The following is a 25,614-nucleotide window of genomic DNA, read 5'->3' on the forward strand; positions in this document are numbered from 1 at the left end:
TAACAATAACCGTATCAATTGTGCTATTATGACATATAGAAAATACACAGCTTAGTATTCAGCTTGCCAAATACTCAGTTTCCGTTCCATAGTGTGTACAGCAGGATTGCTCAGGATCATAGGAGTTACACAATGGTATTCTGCCTGTCCCTAAAGCTTAATGTATTCCTAGCTGTTGACAACATATCGGGCACCCGTTCTAAAAAGAACGACCCCGTTGTCTCTGGAACCTGTCCCTGTAATATAGTTAGTAAATTCTGACTACAGCTCCAGCTCCTACGCGTTTCACCAGGTTTACTGGCTCGTCAGGGAGATAGTCAGCATGACAGATATTGTGGCAATGGCAGCGAGTGTTTGATAACACATTCTTTTTGTGTATGTATTGACTCCGCCTCTTTGATCATCAGACGTCCAATCAGATGGGAGCGCTACTTCGTCTTCACCCTCGCGTCCTAACTACCTCCACAGTGGGCTGGATTAACGATATCGTATAGGGGATTGATTCAGCCATACCCCTATATGGCTTATCAGCTTTCCTAGATCATGATTGCTTTTATAACGTAAGGAGTCTCAGAGAATAAAGAGGAAATCACAGTATGAGAGGTTAGATTCCTATGAGGTTAGATTCAAGATGATATATAGCTGGACAGTTTAACCTCACATGTGCCAAAATAGGCATACTGCATATTCTGACGTTAAAATAACGTCACTATTAATACTATAGTATATTATATAGATCCTATATTGTATTTATATCTACAGCTTTTATCCACTCCCTAAAACCCCTATATATATTTCTAACTTATTCATATATCAGTCTATCCTATAGATGTACATCAAATATTTTAAAGACTAGATTATATTATCCAATCTCAGAGAAAATAGGCATAGTTTAAATTTTCATTAAGACCTTCTGGGGTCACTGATCTAATTCTATGGATCCAGCGACATTCCATTTGTAATAGATCCCTATCCCAGTTACCACCTCTAGGGTTAGGTTCAATGTATTGTATACCCTGAAATTTTATTGCTTTAGGATTCCCTCCATGCATTGCCCATATAGGTCTGGCAACTGGTGTGTCTTTTTTTGTTGAGGATATCATTATAGTGATCCCTTATGCGTCTCCTGAATTCTCGTTTAGTTTTGACTATATAGTCCATAGGACATGAACATTTAGCCATATAAATGACCCCTTTTGAAAGACAATTAATAAATTCTATGCCTGTGGTTGTGCTAGCAAACGTCTTAGATACTAGTATGGAGTCGCAAGCCAAACATTTGCCACATTAAGGGTATGTGCACACGATAGCAGGCATTTACGTCTGAAAAGACAGACTGTTTTCAGGAGAAAACCGCTGCCTCGTTTCAGTCGTAAATGCTCCTCCTCGCATTTTGCGAGGCTTCTCTGACAGCCGTAAATTTTGAGCTGCTCTTCATTGAGTTCAATGAAGAACGGCTCAAATTACGTCTGAAAGAAGTGTCCTGCACTTCTTTTGACGAGGCTATATTTTTACGCGTCGTCGTTTGACAGCTGTCAAACGACGACGCGTAAATGACAGGTCGTCTGCACAGTACGTCGGCAAACCCATTCAAATGAATGGGCAGATGTTTGCCAACGTATTGTAGCCCTATTTTCAGACGTAAAACGAGGCATAATACGCATCGTTTACGTCTGAAAATAGGTTGTGTGAACCCAGCCTTATAAGTGCCAATGGGTATTCCGTTAAGCCAGCAATTACTGGGAGGTACTTGTCTCAGGTGACTTTGCACTAATCTGTCTCTCAGGCTTTTGTTTCTTCTGAAGGTAATTAAGGGTTTTTCGCCCAATAATTCCTTCAGCTCAGCATCCTCCATGAGTATCCCCCAATGTTTTTGTAGGACCTCTCTGACTTGTTCATGGGCCCCATCAAATGTCCCTCTAATGCGCATCTGATTTTTGTTGGCAGATGCTTTTGCTTTAGGCAGAAGTAAATCACTTCTTTTAGTTTTGATCACATTAGTAAACGCATCTCTTAGGATATAGTCTGGATAGCCTCTTTGATGGAACCTGGGCTTACAAATGGGCTGTGATTCGGCAAGATATGCTATGCCAGACGACCGGCACATTATCCCTCCACGTATCGGCACATTATCCCTCCACGTATTACACATAGTATTGACACCCCATGTACTATTCACAGCACTGACCCCTATTCATCACACATTTATTTTTTATTACATTATCACACAGTTCTGACACCTCCATACATACACATTTCTTTTCACACCCTAGCACTACACTGACACTCACTTATTGCACACTTGTGAGCACTTAGTTCGCCACTCTCCTCAAGACTAGTGGGAGTGGCTATCACTATTTAATGCACCCTCCTTCTGCAGCATTTTTTGACCTGTCTGCGTCCTGCTGGGAACGGGCTTTCACCCACCCACTTAGTAAGTATGGCCTTTTTTGTGGTTTTGAATATCTCTTAGGATATAGTCTGGATAGCCTCTTTGATGGAACCTGTCTCTCAGATCTTCCGCTTGTGTCAGGAAGACTTTAGTGTTAGAACAGTTTCTCTTGAGATGGAGGTATTGTCCCTTTGGTATGCCTCTTTTAAGGTCATATGGGTGGGCACTCTCCCATCTCAGGAGACTGTTCGTTGCGGTTGTCTTTTTAAAAGCCTCCGTTTCTATCTTACCTCCCACTCCTCTTGACATGCTGACATAAGGAATGCCAGACTATCCGGATCACTGGCAGAGGTGAAACTGAGACCAACTTGGTTTGTAATAAGTTCAGACACAAACTGTTCAAAATTGGTCTGAGTCCCTGTCCACAGGATGAATACATCATCTATAAATCTTAGCCATAGGCCTATTGATCCCTGCCATTTGATGTAGGTGTCTGAGAAGATCACATTTTCTTCCCACCAGCCCAGGAGTTCATTAACATAAGAGGGGGCACAGGTGCTCCCCATAGCTGTACCCCTGAGCTGGTGATAGTAGTGCTCACAAAGAAAAAAAATTTTTTTTGTAAGATTAAATTCCAAGAGTTCAGCAACAAATGAGTTATGCTCATTGAGATGGTTGCCTCTTGTTTCCAGGAATTGGGATGTAGCTGTAAGTCCTATATGATGTCGGATTGAACTATAGAGCGCTTCAACATCTATCGAAGCAAATATCATATTAGGTTCCATCGCAATGCCTTCCAGTTTCAGAAGGAGATCATTGGTGTTTCTGATGAAGGATGGGAGACTAAAAGACAAATGGGCGTAAAATTTGGTCAATATACACCCCTAGATTTTGGTTCAGGCTGTTTATGCCTGAAACTATAGGTCTCCCTTTCACCGGAGTGGTCCCTTTATGTATTTTGGGTGTAGTCTAAAATGTTGCCACTTTTAGGGATTCTGGCCAAAGGAAGTTATATTCCACTTTATTGATCAGACCGCTGGATAGAGCCCTGTCTAAGATCTCTTTCAATTGTCCCCTGAATATTTCAGTGGGATTTTCTCTCAAGCTATGATATGTGTCTTTATCATCTAATACCTTTTTACACATATCTATATAGTTCCCAGTATGAGTGAGAACCACATAACTCCCTTTATCTGACGGTTGTATTATGATTTCTCTATTATTCGATAGAGCTTGTAAAGTATGTCTCTCAGCTTTTGACAGATTAGTATGGTGTACTCTATGGCTCTCTAGTGCCCTCAGATCTTTTTTCAACCAATTTTTTTAAAATCTCGATATTGGGATTGTTGCAAACTGGTGGCATCTGTTTACTAGTAGGTTTAAGGTTAGTAAAGGCCCCCTTCGCTCTATCCCTATTGTTATCCTCAATTAGATCTGACAAGTCTCTAGCCGTAGCCAGGTCATCCAGCTCTAAACTATATTCCTGACAAGTTCGTTTATCTCTTTCTTTAACCCCTACCCGCACCAGGACGTAACTGTCTGTTGTTGCGGGAAGTTACTTCCCGCACGAGGACGTACAGTTACTGAGTTAATCCCGGTGCACACTGTCGGCGACAGTGTGCACCGGGAACCGGGAGGTCAGCTGTCGCCGACAGTTGACACTCCCCTCTTGCCGGCCAGCGGTCCTTTGCCGCTGATTTCGGCGCATTAACCCCTTAAATTCGGCGATCGGGTGCAATCACCGAATTTTAGGGGTTTCTAACATATCGGCAGACCCCCGTCCGAAATCGCGGGGTCTGCCGATAGTTAGTATGGTAAACGGAAGCCAAACAATGGCTTCCGGGTCTGCCATGGACGGAAGCCCATCAGGACCAACCTTCGGCTGGTCCCGATAGGCTTCCTGTCAGAGTGACAGAAAGTCACTGTGCCGTTCCCGATGCACACTGTCGGCGACACTGTGCATCGGGAACTTGGAGATCAGCTGTCCCCAACAGCTGACACTCCAGTGTTGCCGATCAGCGGCTCATTGCCGCTGATTTCGGCAATTAACCCGTTACATGCGGGGCTCGATTGCGATCTACGCATGTAGCGGGTTTGTTGCGCATCAGCAGCCCCCATGCAATCGTGGGGGCTTCTGATGCTTGTGATGGCACCCGAGGGCCAGACAACGGCCCCTAGGTCTGCCATGTATGTCAGCCTATGAGGATCAGCCTCTGCTGATCCTCGTAGACCAACTGTCAGAGTGACTGTGACGTCACACTGACAGTTGGAATACGTTACACTACCTAGGTAGTGTAATGTATTCTAGCAGCGATCAGAGCTGCCGGTAAAAAAAAGAAAGTGTAAAAAGTAAAAGAAAAGTTAATAAACAAAAATATAAAGTGTAAAAAGTAAAAAAAAGTTAATAAAAATGTTTTATAAAAGTGTAAAAATAAAAGGTTTTGTTTTCCTATAAGAAGTCATTTATTATAGGGAAAAAATGAAAACGTTAAAAAAAAGTACACATATTTGGTATCGCCGCATTTGTAACGACCCAATCTATGAAACTATAATGTTAATTTTTCCACACGGTGAACGCCGCAAACAAAATAAACGGAAAACTGTCAGCATCGCTATTTTTTGGTCACCACCCCTCCCAAGATATAGAATAAAAAGTGATCAAAAAGTCGCATTTACCCCAAAATGGTACCAATAAAAACTACAACCCGTCCCGCAAAAAACAAGACCTCCCACAGCTTTTTTGACGAAAAAATAAAAAAGTTACGGCTCGGAATAGCGTGTCCCAGAAAATAAATTATTTTATAGAAACTTAATTTTATTGTGCAAACGCTGCAAAACTTAAAAAAAACTATACACATCTGGTATCGGCGTAATCGTACCGACCGGCAGAATAAATTAAAACGTAATTTATTGCGCACCGTGAACGCTGTAATAAATAAAGAATTTAAAGCGCCAAAATCGCTGTTTTTTGGTCACCTTAGCTCTAAAAAAGATCCTGAGGGGCCAAAATGCTCACTATACCACTAGAAAAATTCCTTGAGGGGTGTAGATTCCAAAAAAGGGGTCACTTTTGGGTGGTTTCCACTGTTTTGGTCCCTCCGGGGCGTTGCAAACCCGACATGGCACTGAAAACCAATCCAGCAAAATCTGCGCTCCAAAATTCAAAAGGTGCTCCCTCCCTTCTGAGCCCTGCTGTGGGTCCAAACATCAGTTTATAACCACATATGGGGTATTGCCGTAATCGGGAGAAATTGCTTTACAAATTTTGGGGTGCTTTTTCTCCTTTATTCCTTGTAAAAATGAAAAAATTCTATGTTTCCACAGAAAAATAGGTGATTTTCATCTTCACAGACTAATTCCACTAAATTCTGCAAAAAAACTGTGGGGTCAATATGCTAACTATACCCCTAGAAAAATGCCTTGAGGGGTGTAGTTTCCAAAATGAGGTCACTTTGGGGGGGTTTCGGCTGTTTAGGTACCACAAGACCTCTACAAACCTGACATGGTGCCTAAAATATATTCCTAAAAAAAGGAGGCCCCAAAATCCACTAGGTGCTCCTTTGCTTCTGAGGCCGGTGTTTCAGTCCATTAGGACACGAGGGCCACATGTTGGATATTTCTAAAATCTGCAGAATCTGGGCAATAAATATTGAGTTGCGTTTCTCAGGTAAAACCTTCTGTGTTACAGATTTTTTTTTATTACAAATGAATTTCGGCAAAAAAAATGAAATTTGTAAATTTCACCTCTACTTTGCCTTAATTCCTGTGAAACGCCTAAAGGGTTTAAATATTTTCTGAATGTGGTTTTGAATACCTTGAGGGGTACAGTTTTCAAAATGGGGTGATTTATGGGGACTTTGTAATATATAAGGCCCTCAAAGCCACTTCAGAACTGAACTGGTCCCTGAAAAAATAGCCTTTTGAAATTTTATTGAAAATATGAGAAATTGCTGCTAAAGTTCTAAGCCTCGTAACGTCCTAGAAAAATAAAAGTACGTGAAAAAAAATTATGCAAACATAAAGTAGACATATGGGGGATGTTAGCTAGTGACTATTTTGTGTGGTATTACTATCTGTTTCACAAGCAAATACATTTAAATTTAGAAAAATGCTAATTTTTGCTAAAATTTGAAGTTTTTCACAAATAAATATTGAATTTATCGACCAAATTTTTTAACTAACATAAAGTACAATATGTCACGAGAAAACAATCTCAGAATCGCTTGGATAGGTAAAAGCATTCCGGAGTTATTACCACATAAAGTGACACACGTCAGATTTGAAAAAATAGGCTGTGTCCACAAGGCCAAAACAGGCTGCGTCCTAAAGGGGTTAAACAACTTATGCCAGTGAAGTTTTCTGGAGACGAGGGCTATGACCTTTGTCCAGGCGAACGAGTCATATTTGTTCGTCGGGACAAACGACAAGCCCCTCTCCAAGACAGACATTTCTGATTCATTGAGCACATATTTAGACTGGTTAATGATCTCATTTTTTGGAATACTAGTCTTCTAAATAACTGATGTTACTTTCTGTTTCGTAGTAGATATTGGCTCACTGATGGGGGTCACGATAAAAAATCATGTTGATTATCCTGATAGTTTCTGCCTCTCCCACCTGTCCTATTGTATCCCCTTGAGTAGTTTCTGGGGGTTCTATTCACCCTACCACCTCTATCTCCATGTGATATATCTCTCTCTGTATCTGAGCCCTCTGCTTCAGATGATGAGAGCTCTGTTTCAGTATCCCTATGATGATTTTTGCTATGTGCTTGTGAATCTTTTACAAACTGAGAGTGTTTCCTTTCTCTTATTTGATACTGGAAGCGCTCTACCACTGCTTGTAGAATCCCCTCCTTTTTATCAAACTGTATATCAGTTCGCAATTTTAAAGCTTGTTCTCTCAGTTCATTGAGTTTATGAACTTTTGAGTCCTAAGAAAAATTTTCTTCTTCTAAGAGGATATTCATAAATCTTAGGGAGCTAGCGGTAGCCTCTTGTTCCCATCTGCTCATTAGTTTAGTAGTTCTAGTTCTTTCTGCAGGTGATAGGGTAATACGTAATCCCCTGGATGCAATACTATTTCTAATATAATTTAAGGGACTGAATCTCCCACCCAGAAGAGATATAGTCCTTATAAGCCTTAGTTAGTTCTTTAAAAATACCTTTTACGTTCATAGAAGGTGAATTTTGACTGTAATCTCTATCTGAAAACACCTCTTTGGCCTCTAAGACCCAATTATCTGTGCTGAGTGCACCTGATAGGAAGCTAGCCATTCTGGCTATATGTATAGATCAGTGACCCCAGAAGGTCTTAATGAAAATCTAAACTATTTCTCGGAGATTGGATAATATAATCTAGTCTTTAAAATATTTGATGTACATCAATAGGATAGACTATGATATATGAAAGAAGTTAGAAATATATATAGGGGTTTTAGGCAGTAGGTATAAATACAATATAGGATCTATATACCTTACTATAGTATTAATAGTGCCATTATTTTAACGTCAGAATATGCAGTATGCCTATTTTGGCACACGTGAGGTTAAACTGTCCAGCTATATATCATCTTTCTCCTATCTAACCTCTCATACTGTGATTTCCTCTTTATTCTCTGAGACTCCTTACGTTATAAAAGCAAACATGATCTAGGAAAGCTGATAAGCCATATAGGGGTATGGCTGAATCAATCCCCTATACGATATCGTTAGTCCAGTCCACTGTGGAGGTAGATAGGACGCGAGAGTAATGGGAGGGTGAAGACGAAGTAGCGCTCCCATCTGATTGGACGTCTGATGATCGAGCCCTGAAAGAGGCGGAGTCAATACATACACAAAAAGAGCGTGTTATCAAACACTCGCTGCTATTGCCACAATATCTGCCATGCCCACCATCTCCCTGACGAGCCAGTAAACCTGGTGAAACGCGTAGGAGCAGGAGCTGTAGTCAGAACTTACGAACTATGTTAAGGGACAGGTTCCAGAGACAACGGGGTCGTTCTTTTTAGAACGGGTGCTGGATACGTTGTCAACAGCTAGGAATACATTAAGCTATAGGGACAGGCAGAATACCATTGTCTAACTCCTATGATCTTGAGCAATCCTGCTGTACACACTATGGAACGGAAACTGAGTATTTGGCAAGCTGAATACTAAGCTGTGTATTTGCTATACGTCATAATAGCACAATTGATACTATTATTGTTATTCCAATTTATAAGGTTAAAAATTAAAAAAGTTATATTTTATATATTATCCCTTCCTCTATATATTTGTTTCTAAGTAGGAGGGTATAACGGGAACCAGTCCGTTGATCTATTACTGGGAATATACAATTTACCTTAGTAGATACCTAGAGGGAGCATAATCCTATGGTTCGGGGATATACAGGGTGGGCCATTTATGTGGATACACCTAAATATAGGTTGGTGATATTAACTTCCTGTTTGTGGCACATTAGTATATGGGAGGGGGGAAACTTTTCAAGCTGGGTGTTGACCATGGCGGCCATTTTGAAGTCGGACATTTTGTATCCAACTTTAGTTTTTTCAATGAGAAGAGGGTCATGTGACACATGAAACTCATCGAGAATTTCACAAGAAAAACAATGGTGTGCTTGGTTTTAACGTTACTTTATTCTTTCATGAGTTATTTACAAGTTTCTGACCACTTATAAAATGTGTTCAAAGTGCTGCCCATTGTGTTGGATTGTTAATGCAACCCTCTTCTCCCACTCTTCACACACTGATAGCAATCTATACTCCTCCCCTAATCCTGTACCAGAATTGGCATACGTGTCGTTTTTCAGTGAGTTACGACTCTCTAGTATAACAGTTTTAGATAGAGAAGGACTGAATGCAGATATCACGGAGGACAAGTTATCTGATGCTATCAAATGTCTTAAATTGGGGAAAGCTCCGGGACCTGATGGCTTTTCGGCTAAATACTATGAGAAATTTGCCCCACAACTGCTAGCCCACCTACTGCGATTACTTAATACCATTATGTCTGGTAAATGCCCGGTCCCACAATTTCTCTCGGCACAGATTACAACAATCCCAAAGCCTCATAAAGACCCTACTAATCCAGTTTAGACTTTAAACTTTTTACTTCTATTTTAGTGTCCCAACTAAATAAATTGCTCCCTAGTTTGGTGGATAGGGATCAGGTTGATTTTATACCAGGCAGAGGATAATGTTCGGAAAATCTTGAATGTGATCCACTATGCGAGAAGAACCACCACTCCCATTATAGCGCTCGCCCTTGACATAGAAAAGGTGTTTGATAGTCTATCTTGGCCTTATCTCCTACACACTTTAAATGCCATGGGATTCAGGGGTTCCTTCCTTTCTGCGGTCACTGCCCTCTATTCTTTCCCTACCGCTGTTTTAAAAATTCCTTCTCACCATCCTAGACCTGTTAAAATAGTTAGGAGAACATGGCAGGGGTGTCCCCGCTCTCCTGCCTTGTTTGCATTAGCAGTGGAGCCTTTATCTATAGCTATAAGGGACAATGTTAATATTTCGGGCATGGAAATTGGCAGGAAACAATATAAGTTAAATCTTTTTGCTGACGACTTATTGCTGACTCTTACTAAATCCTTACTTTCATTACCTAATCTAACTAGCCTTTTAGATCAGTTTGGTTGCCTATCAGGTCTGATGATAAGTCGGAAATAATGTTTAGCAATATCTCTGCTGCAACCCAAAAATTGGTGAATCTGAACTTTGGATTTAAGCACTGTGTACATTACTTACCTAGGGATTAATTTAACGATGTCCTTACAATTTCTATATAAGGTCAAGCACCCACCAATGTTGTCTTCCCTTAAGAGAGACTTAGAAAAATGGAATTCGCTGTTTCTGTCATGGATTGGCCGCATACATTGCATCAAAATGGTCACTTTACCAAGATTGTTATATTTATTTAGAACTCTACCTATCCCATTCCCTAAACAGGATATTGACTCTCTCCAAAAATTAATGTTTAGGTATATATGACATTATAATCGTCCATGTATCTCAAGGTCTGTCATGTATCAACACAAAACGAATGGTGGATTCTCTGTACCTCATTTACGTAAATATTATCAGGCTGCTAGACTCTCTCAATTAGCTAGTGTCATGTGGGGTGCTCTAGCACCTCTCTGGACTAGTCTTGAAGCCCATTTAGTATCCCCCTTGACGTGGCCCACGTTAATTTGGACCTCTGCTCTATAGCCTGACAATTTCAGACATGTATCTTCATTTTCCTACTTTGACCTGGTGTTATGGAGGAGTGTTAGATTTAAGTTAGCTTTACAGGGTAGGCCTTCCTTGCTATATTTTATAATCCTGAATCTCCCCCAGCTTTAAACCGAACTCCTTTAGATAGTGGTTAGACAAACTGTTCACGTGAGAGACTTCATCCTTAATGGCAAAATGAGGACTCCTAATTATTTCAATGTTACGTTACACCCGCCATCTACTGATTTTTTCCGTGCTCAACAGATTCTGCATTTTTTAAGAAAAATCACCTCTGCCTCACCTAAGTTAGACTTAGCACCTATGGAATCCCTATGTCTTTTTAGAGCTAACTTACCAGGATCAGTCTTTTCTTTATTCTACTTTAAACTGTCCACTGGAGGCAAATTGCCATTCATGGTCAAATGGGAGGAAGAGCTGGGGTTATCACTTGATCATGATCAATGGGGTTTCATTTGCACTACTGCTAGTAAGGTGAGTTTACAAGTCACCCAGATGGAGACCTCTCTTAAGTTATTGCATAGAATTTATATGGTACCGACCAGAATACACACTATGTATCCTGATATTCCTGACATATGCTTTAGAGGGTGTGTGGAACCTGGCACTCATCTGCACCCGTGGTGGACTTGTCAAAAAGTCAAATGCTTATGGAGATCGATTATGACACTTGCTAATACAGTGATAAATACACACATAGAACTAACCCCTAAAGTTTGCTTACTAGGGGTTAAACCAGACGGTCTTTCTTACTCTACCTTTAAATTGCTTCAACTCCTTATGATGTCAGCTCGTATACATGTTGCTCAAAATTGGAGAAGGCCGTCACTTTCAATTACAGCAGTAAGAAAATCGCATGAATAAAATTTGGGTTTGATAAGATTTGGTTCCCATGGCTGCGAGCTATGGCGGTCCCAAGCCTTTCTGTGTGTGGTGGTAGAGTGCTCGGGTCCCTATCCTTATTCTTTGCCTATTATCAAGATTTTGTGGTTTGGACTACACCAAGGATGTTTCTATATACACCCATGTGACTCGCTGAGTTTTTAGGTATATGTTTTTTCTCTGCATGCTTCTTATTCCACGAAGACCATGTTCATGCTGTTTAATTTTATCTCGTTCTTTTAAATAATATACCCTGCTGGATATAGTCTATTTAAAATCCTGCATGAGGTCTCAACTTATCATCTGAATATGTAAACTGCCTATTGTATATCTGAATTCTGTTGCAATTCAATAAATTACTTCGAAACATAAAATAAGTTGTCATAAAAGTATAGCCAAGTACTTACCGCCCATGCTATGTGACACCCATATTATTGGTCGTTTTCCAACACCAGCCATTTTCAGCTTATTAAGGAGCTCAGAGCTTCTGTAAGCCATAGATTTCCTGTGACATAAATAAACTTGATCTAGGTTTTTTTTATGTAAATAAAGTGTAATTTTTGTATAATCAAAAGTTAAGAAGCTTTCTAAGGCTTCGTTCACATCTAAGTCGGGGTTCCGTCATTATTTTGGGGAAATCAATAGCGTAGTTGACGCTATTGATTCCGCCCCAAAAAAATCCTTATGGAACGGAGACAAATGGAAACCATTAGCAACAGAAGCATTGCCGTTGAAATCAATTATAATGCAAACGCAAACCTATGGCTTCGTATTGGTTTTCCGTTCACGTTTTCTCGACGGAAAGGTCTGACGGAACCCATGAACGGAACTCCGACGCAGATGTGAATGAAGCCCAACATACTTACCCTTGTCAAGATCCCTGTTTTTGTCTGTGATTTAGAACATTGTTTATTACAAGTAGAGGCTGAATACCCATATAGACCTAATACAACTGACAGCTGAGAGTTTGCTACCATGTATCCAGACTATGAGCTAAACAGCCTGGACCCAGGTCTAATAAAGTTTCCAATAGATATTTTGTACTGCTTCGGTCTTTAGATCACAGAGGATGGAAAGGAATTGAAAAAAAAAGTATATAAAAAAGTTGCCTTAAGGCTACGTGCCTGCAGTCGTGTTACTGCATCCCCTTTGCCCGCACTTCTTACTAAGCTGAACAAAAGTGGGAGAGAGGCCAAACAGAGAGGAACATTTGACTGGGTTTGTTTCTCGTCTGAAACCATGGAGTGACATAAGTCTGAACGGGAACTGTATACACAAAACGTTAGAAGAGGTTTTAAGACTATTTGCAAAGTTGATTCATCATTTTTTTATTTTATTTCATAGGCAATAGAAATAGGTTGCAAAAGTGCACATTGCCTTTAAGACGCATTAAGAAGAGTCCAGATAACACGGATTCACACTAACATCAAGGTGACAATAAGAGCATCTCTGAACCCTGAAGTGCATAAACTACAACAGCAGAAGGCTCCACTCCTGTCAGATAAGGACTGGAAATAGGCTACAGGGGCCACAGACTCACCAAACTGCACCGCTGAAGACTGAAAGTCACCTGATCTGTCAAATTTGTGCTACGCAATGCAGGTTTTTGGCTGAAAAATTTGCAAAAAAACATTAACTGATGGATCTATCCTGACCTTTTATTAATCAAGGATGGTGGTAGTAGTCTAGTGGCGTGGATATAGCATACCTCCCAACCGTCCCACTTCCGGTGGGACAGTCCCGGTTTCTCACCCCCGTCCCGCCTGGTCTTCAAAATGTCGCGCTGGTCGCTGCATCAAAACAGCTGATCGCTGCTGACTGCAGCAGCGATCAGAAGAAGGCAGGAGTCTTGCGGCGGTGTTCTCACTGTAGATAGCATCGACAACCAGTGAGAACGCCGCTGCAAGACGGTGAGTGAAAGCAGAGTGCATGTGAGGAGGAGGGTCTTTTTTTGCTCCCTATAGGAGTTGGAATCCCCAATCCCCGGTTGGGGATTTGGGGATTCCGCTACAGGAGAAGTGAGTGACTACACTGTCCATATATGGACACAGCGACGTCACTCACTTTTGAAGTGGAATCCCCGACCCTATGGCCGAGGATTCCGCTACAGGAGTAGTGAGTGACTACACTGTCCATATATGGACACAGCGACGTCACTCACTTCTGAAGCGGAATCCCCGACCCTATGGCCGGGGATTCCACTACAGGAGAAGTGAGTGACTACACTGTCCATATATGGACACAGCGACGTCACTCACTTCTGAAGCGGAATCCCCGACCCTATGGCCGGGGATTCCGCTACAGGAGAAGTGAGTGACTACACTGTCCATATATGGACACAGCGACGTCACTCACTTCTGAAGCGGAATCCCCGACCCTATGGCCGGGGATTCCTATACAGGAGAAGTGAGTGACTACACTGGCCATATATGGACACAGCGACGTCACTCACTTCTGAAGCGGAATCCCCTACCCTATGGCCGGGGATTCCGCAACAGGAGAAGTGAATGACTACACTGTCCATATATGGACACAGCGACGTCACTCACTTCTGAAGCGGAATCCCCGACCCTGTGGCTGGGAATTCCTCTCCAGGAGAAGTCAGTGACTACACTGTCCATATATGGACATTAAAGTCAGTGACTTCTCCTGGAAGGGGGGGGGAAGGGTGGGTGCAACTTACAGGGGGCTGTGTGGCATTACCTACAGGGGACTTGGTGGCATTACCTGCCAGGGGCTGGGTGGCATTACCTGCCGGGGACTGGGTGGCATTACCTGCCGGGGGCTGGGTGGCATTACCTGCCGGGGGCTGGGTGGCATTACCTGCCAGGGGCTGGGTGGCATTACATACAGGGGGCTGGGTGGCATTACCTGCAGGGGGCTGGTTGGCATTACCTACAGGGGGCTGGGTGGTATTACCTACAGGGGGCTGGGTGGCATTACCTGCCGAGGGCTGGGTGGCATTACCTGCCGGGGGCTGGGTGGCATTACCTGCAGAGGGCTGGGTGGCATTACCTGCAGAGGGCTGGGTGGCATTACCTACAGGGGGCTGGGTGGCATTACCTACAGGGGGCTGGGTGGCATTACCTACAGGGGGCTGGGTGGCATTACGTACATGTGGCTGGGTGGCATTACCTGCAGAGGGCTGGGTGGCATTACATACAGAGGGCTAGATGGCATTACATACAGAGGGCTGGGTGGCATTACATACAGGGGGCTGGGTGGCATTACCTGCCGGGGCTGGGTGGCATTACCTGCAGGGGGCTGGGTGGCATTACCTGCAGGGGGCTGGGTGGCATTACCTGCAGGGGGCTGGGTGGCATTACCTGCAGGGGGCTGGGTGGCATTACCTGCAGGGGGCTGGGTGGCATTACCTGCAGGGGGCTGGGTGGCATTACCTGCAGGGGGCTGGGTGGTATTACCTGCAGGGGGCTGGGTGGCATTACCTGCCGGGTGCTGGGTGGCATTACCTGCCGGGGGCTGGGTGGCCTTACCTGCAGAGGGCTGGGTGGCATTACATACAGGGGGCTGGGTGGCATTACATACAGGGGGCTGGGTGGCATTACATACAGGGGGCTGGGTGGCATTACCTACAGGCGGCTGGGTGGCATTACCTACAGGCGGCTGGGTGGCATTACCTACAGGCGGCTGGGTGGCATTACCTACAGGGGGCTGGGTGGCATTACCTACAGGGGGCTGGGTGGCATTACCTACAGGGGGCTGGGTGGCATTACCTACAGGGGGCTGGGTGGCATTACCTACAGGGGACTAGGTGGCATTACCTTCAGGGGCTGGGTGGCATTACCTTCAGGGGGCTGGGTGGCATGACCTTCAGGGGGCTGGGTGGCATTACCTACCAGGGGGCTGGGTGGCATTACCTACCAGGGGGCTGGGTGGCATTACCTACCAGGGGGCTGGGTGGCATTACCTACCAGGGGGCTGGGTGGCATTACCTACCAGGGGGCTGGGTGGCATTACCTACCAGGGGGGCTGGGTGGCATTATCTACAGAGGGAAGTGTGTGGCAACAAATGTAAATGAAATTCATCCGATTTTAAAACGGACAAGGAAAAAAACGGATGCAAAACGGGTCAAAATTGGCCGTTAAAAACGGCAACACGGCCCGGAACGGAATCAAAACGTCAGTTTTTATCGGCCGACACTCGGACCCTGTCGTGTGAATAAGGCCTAAGGGGCTGTGTGTTGCGCTACCTACAGGGGGGCTGTGTGTGGAGCTATCTACAGGGGAGCTGTGTGTGGAGCTATCTACAGGGGGGCTGTGTGTGGAGCTATCTACAGGGGGCTGTATCTGGCACTATCTACAGGGGGGCTGTATCTGGAGCTATCTACAGGGGGGCTGTATCTGGAGCTATCTACAGGGGGGCTGTATGTGGCACTATCTACAAGTGGCTGTGCGTGGAGCTATCTACAGGGGGGGGCTGTGTGTGGAGCTATCTACAGGGGGGCTGTGTGTGGAGCTATCTACAGGGGGGCTGTATCTGGAGCTATCTACAGGGGGGCTGTATCTGGAGCTATCTACAGGGGGGCTGTATCTGGAGCTATCTACAGGGGGCTGTATGTGGAGCTGTCTACAGGGGGGCTGTATGTGGAGCTGTCTACAGGGGGGCTGTGTGTGGCACTATCTACAGGTGGCCGTGTGTGGAGCTATCTACAGGGGGGGCTGTGTGTGGAGCTATCTACAGGGGGGCTGTGTGTGGAGCTATCTACAGGGGGCCTGTATCTGGAGCTATCTACAGGGGGCCTGTATCTGGAGCTATCTACAGGGGGGCTGTATCTGGAGCTAACTACAGGGGGGCTGTATCTGGAACTATCTACAGGTGGCTGTGTGTGGAGCAGTCTACAGGGGGGCTGTGTGTGGTACTATGTACAGGGGGGCTGTATCTGGAGCTATCTACAGGGGGGCTGTGTCTGGCACTATGTACAGGGGGACTGTGTGTGGAGCAATCTACAGGGGGGCTGTGTGTGGTGCTATGTACAGGGGGGCTGTATCTGGCGCTATCTACAGGGGGGCTGTGTGTGGCACTATCTACAGGGGGGCTGTGTGTGGCACTATCTACAGGGGGGCTGTGTGTGGAGCTATCTACAGGGGGCTGTATCTGGCACTATCTACAGGGGGGCTGTGTCTGGCGCTATCTACAGGGGGGCTGTGTGTGGACCTATCTACATGGGGGGCTGTATCTGGCGCTACCTACAGGGGGGCTGTGTGTGGTGCTATGTACAGAGGGTCTGTATCTGGCGCTATCTACAGGGGGGCTGTGTGTGGCACTATCTACAGGGGGGCTGTGTGTGGAGCTATCTACAGGGGGCTGTATCTGGCGCTATCTACAGGGGGCTGTGTCTGGAGCCATCTACAGCGGGGCTGTATCTGGAGCTATCTACAGGGGGGCTGTATCTGGAGCTATCTACAGGGGGGCTGTATCTGGAGCTATCTACAGGGGGGCTGTATGTGGAGCGGTCTACAGGGGCCTGTGTGTGGCACTATGTACAGGGGGGCTGTATCTGAAGCTATCTAGAGGGGGGCCGTATCTGGAGCTATCTACAGGGGGGCTGTATCTGGCACTAGGTACAGGGGGGCTGTGTGTGGAGCAATCTACAGGGGGGCTGTCTGTGGTGCTATGTACAGGGGGGCTGTATCTGGCGCTATCTACAGGGGGGCTGTGTGTGGCACTATCTACAGGGGGGCTGTGTGTGGAGCTATCTACAGGGGGCTGTATCTGGCGCTATCTACAGGGGGGCTGCGTCTGGCGCTATCTACAGGGGGGCTGTGTGTGGACCTATCTACATGGGGGGCTGTATCTGGCGCTACCTACAGGGGGGCTGTATCTGGAGCTATCTACAGGGGGGCTGTATCTGGAGCTATCTACAGCGGGGCTGTATCTGGAGCTATCTACAGGGGGGCTGTATGTGGAGCTATCTACAGGGGGGCTGTATCTGGGGCTATCTACAGGGGGGCTGTATCTGTAGCTATCTACAGGGGGGCTGTATCTGGAGCTATCTACAGGGGGGCTGTATCTGGAGCTATCTACAGGGGGGCTGTATCTGTAGCTATCTACAGGGGGGCTGTATCTGTAGCTATCTACAGGGGGGCTGTATCTGGAGCTATCTACAGGGGGGCTGTATGTGGAGCTGTCTACAGGGGGGCTGTATGTGGAGCTGTCTACAGGGGGGCTGTATGTGGAGCTGTCTACAGGGGTGCTGTGTGTGGCACTATCTACAGGTGGCTGTGTGTGGAGCTATCTACAGGGGGGCTGTGTGTGGAGCTATCTACAGGGGGGCTGTGTGTGGAGCTATCTACAGGGGGGCTGTGTGTGGAGCTATCTACAGGGGGGCTGTATCTGGAGCTATCTACAGGGGGGCTGTATCTGGAGCTATCTACAGGGGGCTGTATCTGGAACTATCTGCAGGTGGCTGTGTGTGGAGCAGTCTACAGGGGGGCTGTGTGTGGCACTATGTACAGGGGGGCTGTATCTGGAGCTATCTACAGGGGGGCTGTGTCTGGCACTATGTACAGGGGGGCTGTGTGTGGAGCAATCTACAGGGGGGCTGTGTGTGGTGCTATGTACAGAGGGGCTGTATCTGGCGCTATCTACAGGGGGGCTGTGTGTGGCACTATCTACAGGGGGGCTGTGTGTGGAGCTATCTACAGGGGGCTGTATCTGGCGCTATCTACAGGGGGCTGTGTCTGGAGCCATCTACAGCGGGGCTGTATCTGGAGCTATCTACAGGGGGGCTGTATCTGGAGCTATCTACAGGGGGGCTGTATGTGGAGCTGTCTACAGGGGGGCTGTGTGTGGCACTATGTACAGGGGGGCTGTATCTGAAGCTATCTACAGGGGGGCCGTATCTGGAGCTATCTACAGGGGGGCTGTATCTGGAGCTATCTACAGGGGGGCTGTATCTGGAGCTATCTACAGGGGGGCTGTATCTGGAGCTATCTACAGGGGGGCTGTATGTGGAGCTGTCTACAGGGGGGCTGTGTGTGGCACTATGTACAGGGGGCTGTGTGTGGAGCTATCTACAGGGGGGCTGTGTGTGGAGCTATCTACAGGGGGCTGTGTGTGGAGCTATCTACAGGGGGCTGTCGGTGGAGCTATCTACAGGGGGGCTGTCGGTGGAGCTATCTACAGGGGGGCTGTCGGTGGAGCTATCTACAGGGGGGGCTGTGTGTGGCGCTATGTACAGGGGGGCTGTGTGTGGAGCTATCTACAGGGGGGCTGTATGTGGAGCTATCTACAGGGGGACTGTGTGTGGAGCTATCTACAGGGCGACTGTGTGGAGCCATCTACAGGGGGACTGTGTGGAGCTATCTACAGGGGGGCTGTATCTGGAGCTATCTACAGGGGGGCTGTGTCTGGCACTAGGTACAGGGGGGCTGTGTGTGGAGCAATCTACAGGGGGGCTGTGTGTGGTGCTATGTACAGGGGGGCTGTATCTGGCGCTATCTACAGGGGGGCTGTGTGTGGCACTATCTACAGGGGGGCTGTGTGGAGCTATCTACAGGGGGCTGTATCTGGCGCTATCTACAGGGGGGCTGTGTCTGGTGCTATCTACAGGGGGACTGTGTGTGGAGCTATCTACAGGGGGCTGTATCTGGAGCTATCTACAGGGGGGCTGTATCTGGAGCTATCTACAGCGGGGCTGTATCTGGAGCTATCTACAGCGGGGCTGTATCTGGAGCTATCTACAGCGGGGCTGTATCTGGAGCTATCTACAGCGGGGCTGTATCTGGAGCTATCTACAGCGGGGCTGTATCTGGAGCTATCTACAGCGGGGCTGTACCTGGAGCGATCTACAGCGGGGCTGTATCTGGAGCTATCTACAGGGGGGCTGTATGTGGAGCTATCTACAGGGGGACTGTGTGTGGAGCTATCTACAGGGGGCTGTGTGTGGAGCTATCTACAGGGGGGCTGTATCTGGAGCTATCTACAGGGGGGCTGTATCTGGAGCTATCTACAGCGGGGCTGTATCTGGAGCAATCTACAGGGGGGCTGTGTGTGGAGCAATCTACAGGGGGGCTGTGTGTGGAGCAATCTACAGGGGGGCTGTGTGTGGAGCAATCTACAGGGGGGCTGTGTGTGGAGCAATCTACAGGGGGGCTGTGTGTGGCGCAATCTACAGGGGGGCTGGGTGTGGCACTATCTATAGGGGGGCTGTGTGTGGCACTATCTACAGGGGGGCTGTGTGTGGCACTATCTACAGGGGGGCTGTGTGTAGAACTATCTACAGGGGGGCTGTGTGTAGCACTATGTACAGGGGGGCTGTGTGTGGAGCTATCTACAGGAGGGCTCTGTGTGGAGCTATGTACAGGGGGGCTGTGTGGAGCTATGTACAGGTGGCTGTGTGTGGAGATATCTACAGGGGGGCTGTATCTGGCACTATGTACAGGGGGCTGAGTGTGGAGCAATCTACAGGGGGGCTGTGTGTGTGGAGCTATGTACAGGGGAGCTGTGTCTGGCGCTATGTACAGGGGGGCTGTGTGTGAAGCGATCTCCAGGGGGGCTCTGGTGGATGATTTTTCCATTGACCGGTAGCAGAGTTAAACAACTGGAAAAAAAAAATCCCCATCATGTAACTCGGCTACCTGTCAATTGAAAAGTCATCAACCACAGGGTCTCCCTCTTGACTTTCATTGTTCTCAGCCTTTAGGTTTGTCCTGCAGCTGCCGCCGTGATGAGCAAATGTTATACCCAAGATAGGAAAAATAACACAAAGACGACATAACCAGATACATAATATCTGTGATATCCAGACAGTCTAGAGATCCGCAGTGAGAATGTGCGCGCGTTATTTGCAGAAGGATCTGGCCGTGATTTGATGTGTTGATGCCGGATATTGGGCGTGGTTAGGGGGCATGGCTTAAAATGTCCCTCTTTTCCAAATTCAAAAGTTGGGAGGTATGGATATAGTTCTACAGCAAGCAGGAATATTGTTGCTTCCCTTTTAGGTTAGTCTCATCACCTAATAGATACTTATAGCAGGAAAAGCCACCGTGTCAAAAAGTCCAAGTTATCTACTTCTGGTTTCATGAACAGGACACATGATCAAAACATACAACAACCAATCACAGTGCAGCTTTCATTTTTCCAAAACAGCTGAATTAGAGCAAGCTGAGCTGTGATTGGTTGCTTTGGACAACCAAGGCAATTTTTTTTGTTAGACAGTTTTAATATATGATGTCCTGTAGCTCATCTGGTAATTTTTAAGGACATTTATCAATGGAATTACAGCACCACCTGGGATGTGGTGGAATATAAAATGTGAGGCCAGCAAATAAGCAGCCTCTGTACCATGCTATTATAGCACAATGGGCCAGAAACTCAGTGGGACATATATTAAAACTGATGCAAAGAAAAATTGGAGTAGTTGCCAATAGCAACCAATTAGGTCCCTGCTTAAAATTTCTAAATCGTCTCCGTAAAATGAAAGATGGAATCTTATTGTTTGCTAGGAGCAACTACTCCAACTTTCCAATGCACCATTTTTAATAAATCTCCCCATAAATGTTTCCAGCACCAAGTTAAATCTATTTCATTCAGAATTCAAGCAGTTCTGAGTGCAAAGGAGGGCTTACCCAGCATAAGCCTTTGTTCACACTTAGGATCCATCGTAGTATCCAACGTCTTGAAGGGAAAAATAGTGCTGCATGCAGAACTATTCTTCTTGTCAGAACTGATGACAGAGACTCTGAACAGACCTCTAATGGCCATGTGAACAAAGACTTATAAAGCTGTCCCTAATAAAGTGGCCACTGATTGTACAGTATGTTTCTAGAGTACAGATGTGTCCACCCTTACTTTTTCTTGAATTGAGTTACGTTGTACAATTTGTTATGATACCAATTCAACACAATCTCGCGCCATCCAGAAAAAGTCTTGCAGGCACACTTTGTAATATCTGAAGAGGTCACTGTGCAGGGGGGGTGGGGGGGGGGGGGGAGAAAAGGAAAGAGCTGATATGTGTCCAACACCTAATGTCCATGATGTGATCCTGTATTATGTGCCTCCAATTTTATAATCGAGGTGCTACCGGTCACTATAATCCTGCCCACTAATAATGATGTCATAATAACGTGATTTTAACAAGTAGTCATTTTCTAAAGATAGTTGAGGGGAGGTCATTCATAACAAGTTGCCCTGAATTTCTGAATGGGATCCACACTACGAAGTGACATCATAGAAGCTGCAGGATATCTGAATAACGATATATAACCATTTACCAAGGTGTGCACTTTTTTTAATTTTTTTAAAGACTATGTAGACAACAAGATAAGGAGATCCTTTCGTTACAAAACATCAGTGTAAATAAAAAGGCCCGATTAATGTCAAATCACATTTCTGATAATAAAAGTGAAAAACTGACAGGCAAGTTAAAGTGTATGTTCACAAATGCCAGAAGTCTAGCAAGCAAAATGGGGGAGCTGGAGGCCTTGATACTGGAAGAAAATATAGATATAGTTGGTGTTGCTGAAACATGGCTGGACTCTTCACATGACTGGGCTGTAAATCTACAGGGTTTTACACTTTTTCGGAAAGACAGGACAAATAGGAAAGGTGGTGGTGTATGTCTGCATGTGAGAAATGATATGAAGGCGAGTGTGAAAGAGACAATAGTGGGTGAATACTGTGAGGAGGTTGAAACCTTGTGGGTGGAACTAGAAAGGGAGGTAAACACTGAAAAAATTACTTTTGGTGTAATCTATAGACCCCCCAATATAACTGAGGAGATGGAAGTTCAGCTATATAAACAGATGGAGCGGGCTGCACAGGCAGGTACTGTAGTGATAATGGGAGATTTTAATTTCCGGGATATTAATTGGTGTCATGGTTCGGCTTCAACTGCAAAGGGGAGACATTTCCTGAACCTGTTGCAGGAAAATTTTATGGGCCAGTTTGTGGAAGACCCGACTAGAGGTGAAGCTCTGTTGGATCTGGTCATTTCTAATAATGCAGATCTTGTTGGGAATGTCAATGTTCGTGAAAACCTCGGTAACAGTGATCATAATATAGTTACATTTTACCTATACTGTAAAAAACAAACGCAGGCTGGGAGGGCAAAAACATTTAATTTTAAGAAAGCCAATTTCCCCAGGATGAGGGCTGCAATTCAGGATATAGACTGGGAAGAACTAATGTCAAATAATGGAACAAATGATAAATGGGAGATTTTCAAATCTACTTTGAGTTATTATAGTACAAAATTTATTCCTACAGGTAACAAGTATAAACGACTCAAATAAAACCCCACATGGCTTACACCTTCTGTGAAAGGGGCAATACATGACAAAAAAAGGGCATTTAAAAAATACAAATCTGAGGGTACAGCTGTAGCCTTTGTAAAATATAAAGAGCTTAATAAAATCTGTAAAAATGTAATAAAATTAGCAAAAATACAAAATGAAAGGCAGGTGGCCAGGGATAGTAAAACAAATCCCAAAAAATTCTTCAAGCATGTAAATGCAAAAAAGCCCAGGTCTGAACATGTAGGACCCTTAGATAATGGTAATGGGGAGTTGATCACAGGGGATCAAGAGAAGGCAGAGTTACTAAATGGGTTCTTTAGCTCTGTATATACAACTGAAGAAGGAGCAGCTGATGTAGCCGGTGCCAGTGCTGTTAATATATCAGTTGATATACTGAATTGGATGAATGTAGAGATGGTCCAAGCTAAATTAAATAAAATAAATGTGCACAAGGCCCCGGGACCAGATGGGTTACACCCTAGAATTCTTAAAGAGCTTAGTTCAGTTATTTCTGTCCCCCTTTTCATAATATTCAGAGAATCTCTAGTGACTGGTATAGTGCCAAGGGACTGGCGCAGGGCAAATGTGGTGCCTATTTTCAAAAAGGGCTCTAGGTCTTCCCCGGGTAATTATAGACCAGTAAGCTTAACATCCATCGTGGGGAAAATGTTTGAGGGGCTATTGAGGGACTATATACAGGATTATGTGACAATAAATAGCATTATAAGTGACAGCCAGCACGGTTTTACTAAGGACAGAAGTTGTCAAACTAACCTAATCTGTTTTTATGAAGAGGTGAGCAGAAGTCTAGACAGAGGGGCCGCTGTGGATTTAGTGTTTTTGGACTTTGCAAAGGCATTTGACACTGTCCCCCATAGACGCCTAATGGGTAAATTAAGGACTATAGGTTTAGAAAATATAGTTTGTAATTGGATTGAGAATTGGCTCAAGGACCGTATCCAGAGAGTTGTGGTCAATGATTCCTTCTCTGAATGGTCACCGGTTATAAGTGGTGTACCCCAGGGTTCAGTGCTGGGACCACTATTATTCAACTTATTTATTAATGATATAGAGGATGGGATTAATAGCACTATTTCTATTTTTGCAGATGACACCAAGCTATGTAATATAGTTCAGACTATGGAAGATGTTCATGAATTACAGGCAGATTTAAACAAACTAAGTGTTTGGGCGTCCACTTGGCAGATGAAGTTTAATGTAGATAAATGTAAAGTTATGCATCTGGGTACCAACAACCTGCATGCATCATATGTCCTAGGGGGAGCTACACTGGCGGATTCACTTGTTGAGAAGGATCTGGGTGTACTTGTAAATCATAAACTCAATAACAGCATGCAGTGTCAATCAGCTGCTTCAAAGGCCAGCAGGATATTGTCGTGTATTAAAAGAGGCATGGACTCGCGGGACAGGGATATAATATTACCACTTTACAAAGCATTAGTGAGGCCTCCTCTAGAATATGCAGTTCAGTTCTGGGCTCCAGTTCATAGAAAGGATGCCCTGGAGTTGGAAAAAATACAAAGAAGAGCAACGAAGCTAATAAGGGGCATGGAGAATTTAAGTTATGAGGAAAGATTGAAAGAATTAAACCTATTTAGCCTTGAAAAAAGACGACTAAGGGGGGACATGATTAACTTATATCAATATATTAATGGCACATACAAAAAATATGGTGAAATCCTGTTCCTTGTAAAACCCCCTCAAAAAACAAGGGGGCACTCCCTCCGTCTGGAAAAAAAAAGGTTCAAGCTGCAGAGGCGACAAGGCTTCTTTACAGTAAGAACGGTGAATTTATGGAATAGCCTACCGCAGGAGCTGGTCACAGCAGGGACAGTAGATGGCTTTAAAAAAGGGTTAGATAATTTCCTAGCACAAAAAAATATTAGCTCCTATGTGTAGAAATTTTTCCTTCCCTTTTTCCTTCCCTTGGTTGAACTTGATGGACATGTGTCTTTTTTCAGCCATACAAACTATGTAACTATGTAACTATGTACCCTAATCATAAAATGTAATAATATTAGTTGTCCTAAGAATATTAGGTATAGACTACATATTTTATAGTGCAGTTGGTAATGCATGATGGTATAGCTTTTAGTTGAGGTCATTGGATTTACGAACATTGCAGCTCAGGTCAGTTCACACTTACCTGTGATTGTCTGCAGGGCATTTTGCTTTCCAGTCACTTATATAAGTGTCATATTCCACAGAAATAATTCTTAAAGCAGGACAGTCTTCTGCCAGCCAATCCTAAATAACAAAAAAAATTATTTTAAGAACATGCAAGAGAAAGCTGTGGCCAGACATGTTGCATGTCACAATGATATTAAAAGAATGTTTATGATACAAGCATTAAATGAAAAGACTCAAAAAGAAGTATGTATTTAACTGGGCATCAAATGTAAATATATTAATACTGAGCCTGTATTTCTGTCTGTCTCAGTGCTAACTATTCTTCTCTGGTCTAAAAAAAACAAAACATTATTTAGTAGTAAATTTCAGTTTTGCGCCCAGACACCTAGCTTAACGTAAGGTGATCCATCTAACTAAAAATGAATGTCCAACCTGTCGTGCACATCAGACAATTGTCAGCAGATCTCTCCGACGTTGACAGGAGGCCACTTTCAAATTATGTTGGGGAGGACATCTTTTTAATCGAAAGGAGGACTGGGGAAGACATAGGGGAAACATTCGCTAACATTTTATTATTAGGTTTCCCCCTTCCTTATGCTGAAATGCTCTTATTTAAATAAAATACATGTACTGTGGAGTGGATCTCCTGAACATGATGTGAAAGGGGCCTCAAATGTACACGTGT

General features: G+C 44.8%; 1 protein-coding gene across 3 annotated transcripts in view; it reads right to left on the bottom strand.

Annotated features, from left to right (window-relative positions):
* The window catches only part of SERAC1 (serine active site containing 1), a 274,787-nt gene that overhangs the window by 37,855 nt on the left and 211,318 nt on the right, over window positions 1-25,614 (bottom strand). For all 3 annotated transcript variants that reach the window (XM_075862712.1, XM_075862713.1, XM_075862711.1), the window contains 2 exons: window positions 24,946-25,046; window positions 11,927-12,024 (listed from right to left, as the gene is read on the bottom strand). In XM_075862712.1, coding sequence (XP_075718827.1) covers window positions 11,927-12,024; window positions 24,946-25,046 — 199 coding nt within the window. The remainder of the gene's footprint in view (window positions 1-11,926; window positions 12,025-24,945; window positions 25,047-25,614) is intronic.

This window comes from Rhinoderma darwinii, chromosome 4 (assembly GCF_050947455.1).
Source record: "Rhinoderma darwinii isolate aRhiDar2 chromosome 4, aRhiDar2.hap1, whole genome shotgun sequence".
Classification (NCBI taxonomy): domain Eukaryota; kingdom Metazoa; phylum Chordata; class Amphibia; order Anura; family Rhinodermatidae; genus Rhinoderma; species Rhinoderma darwinii.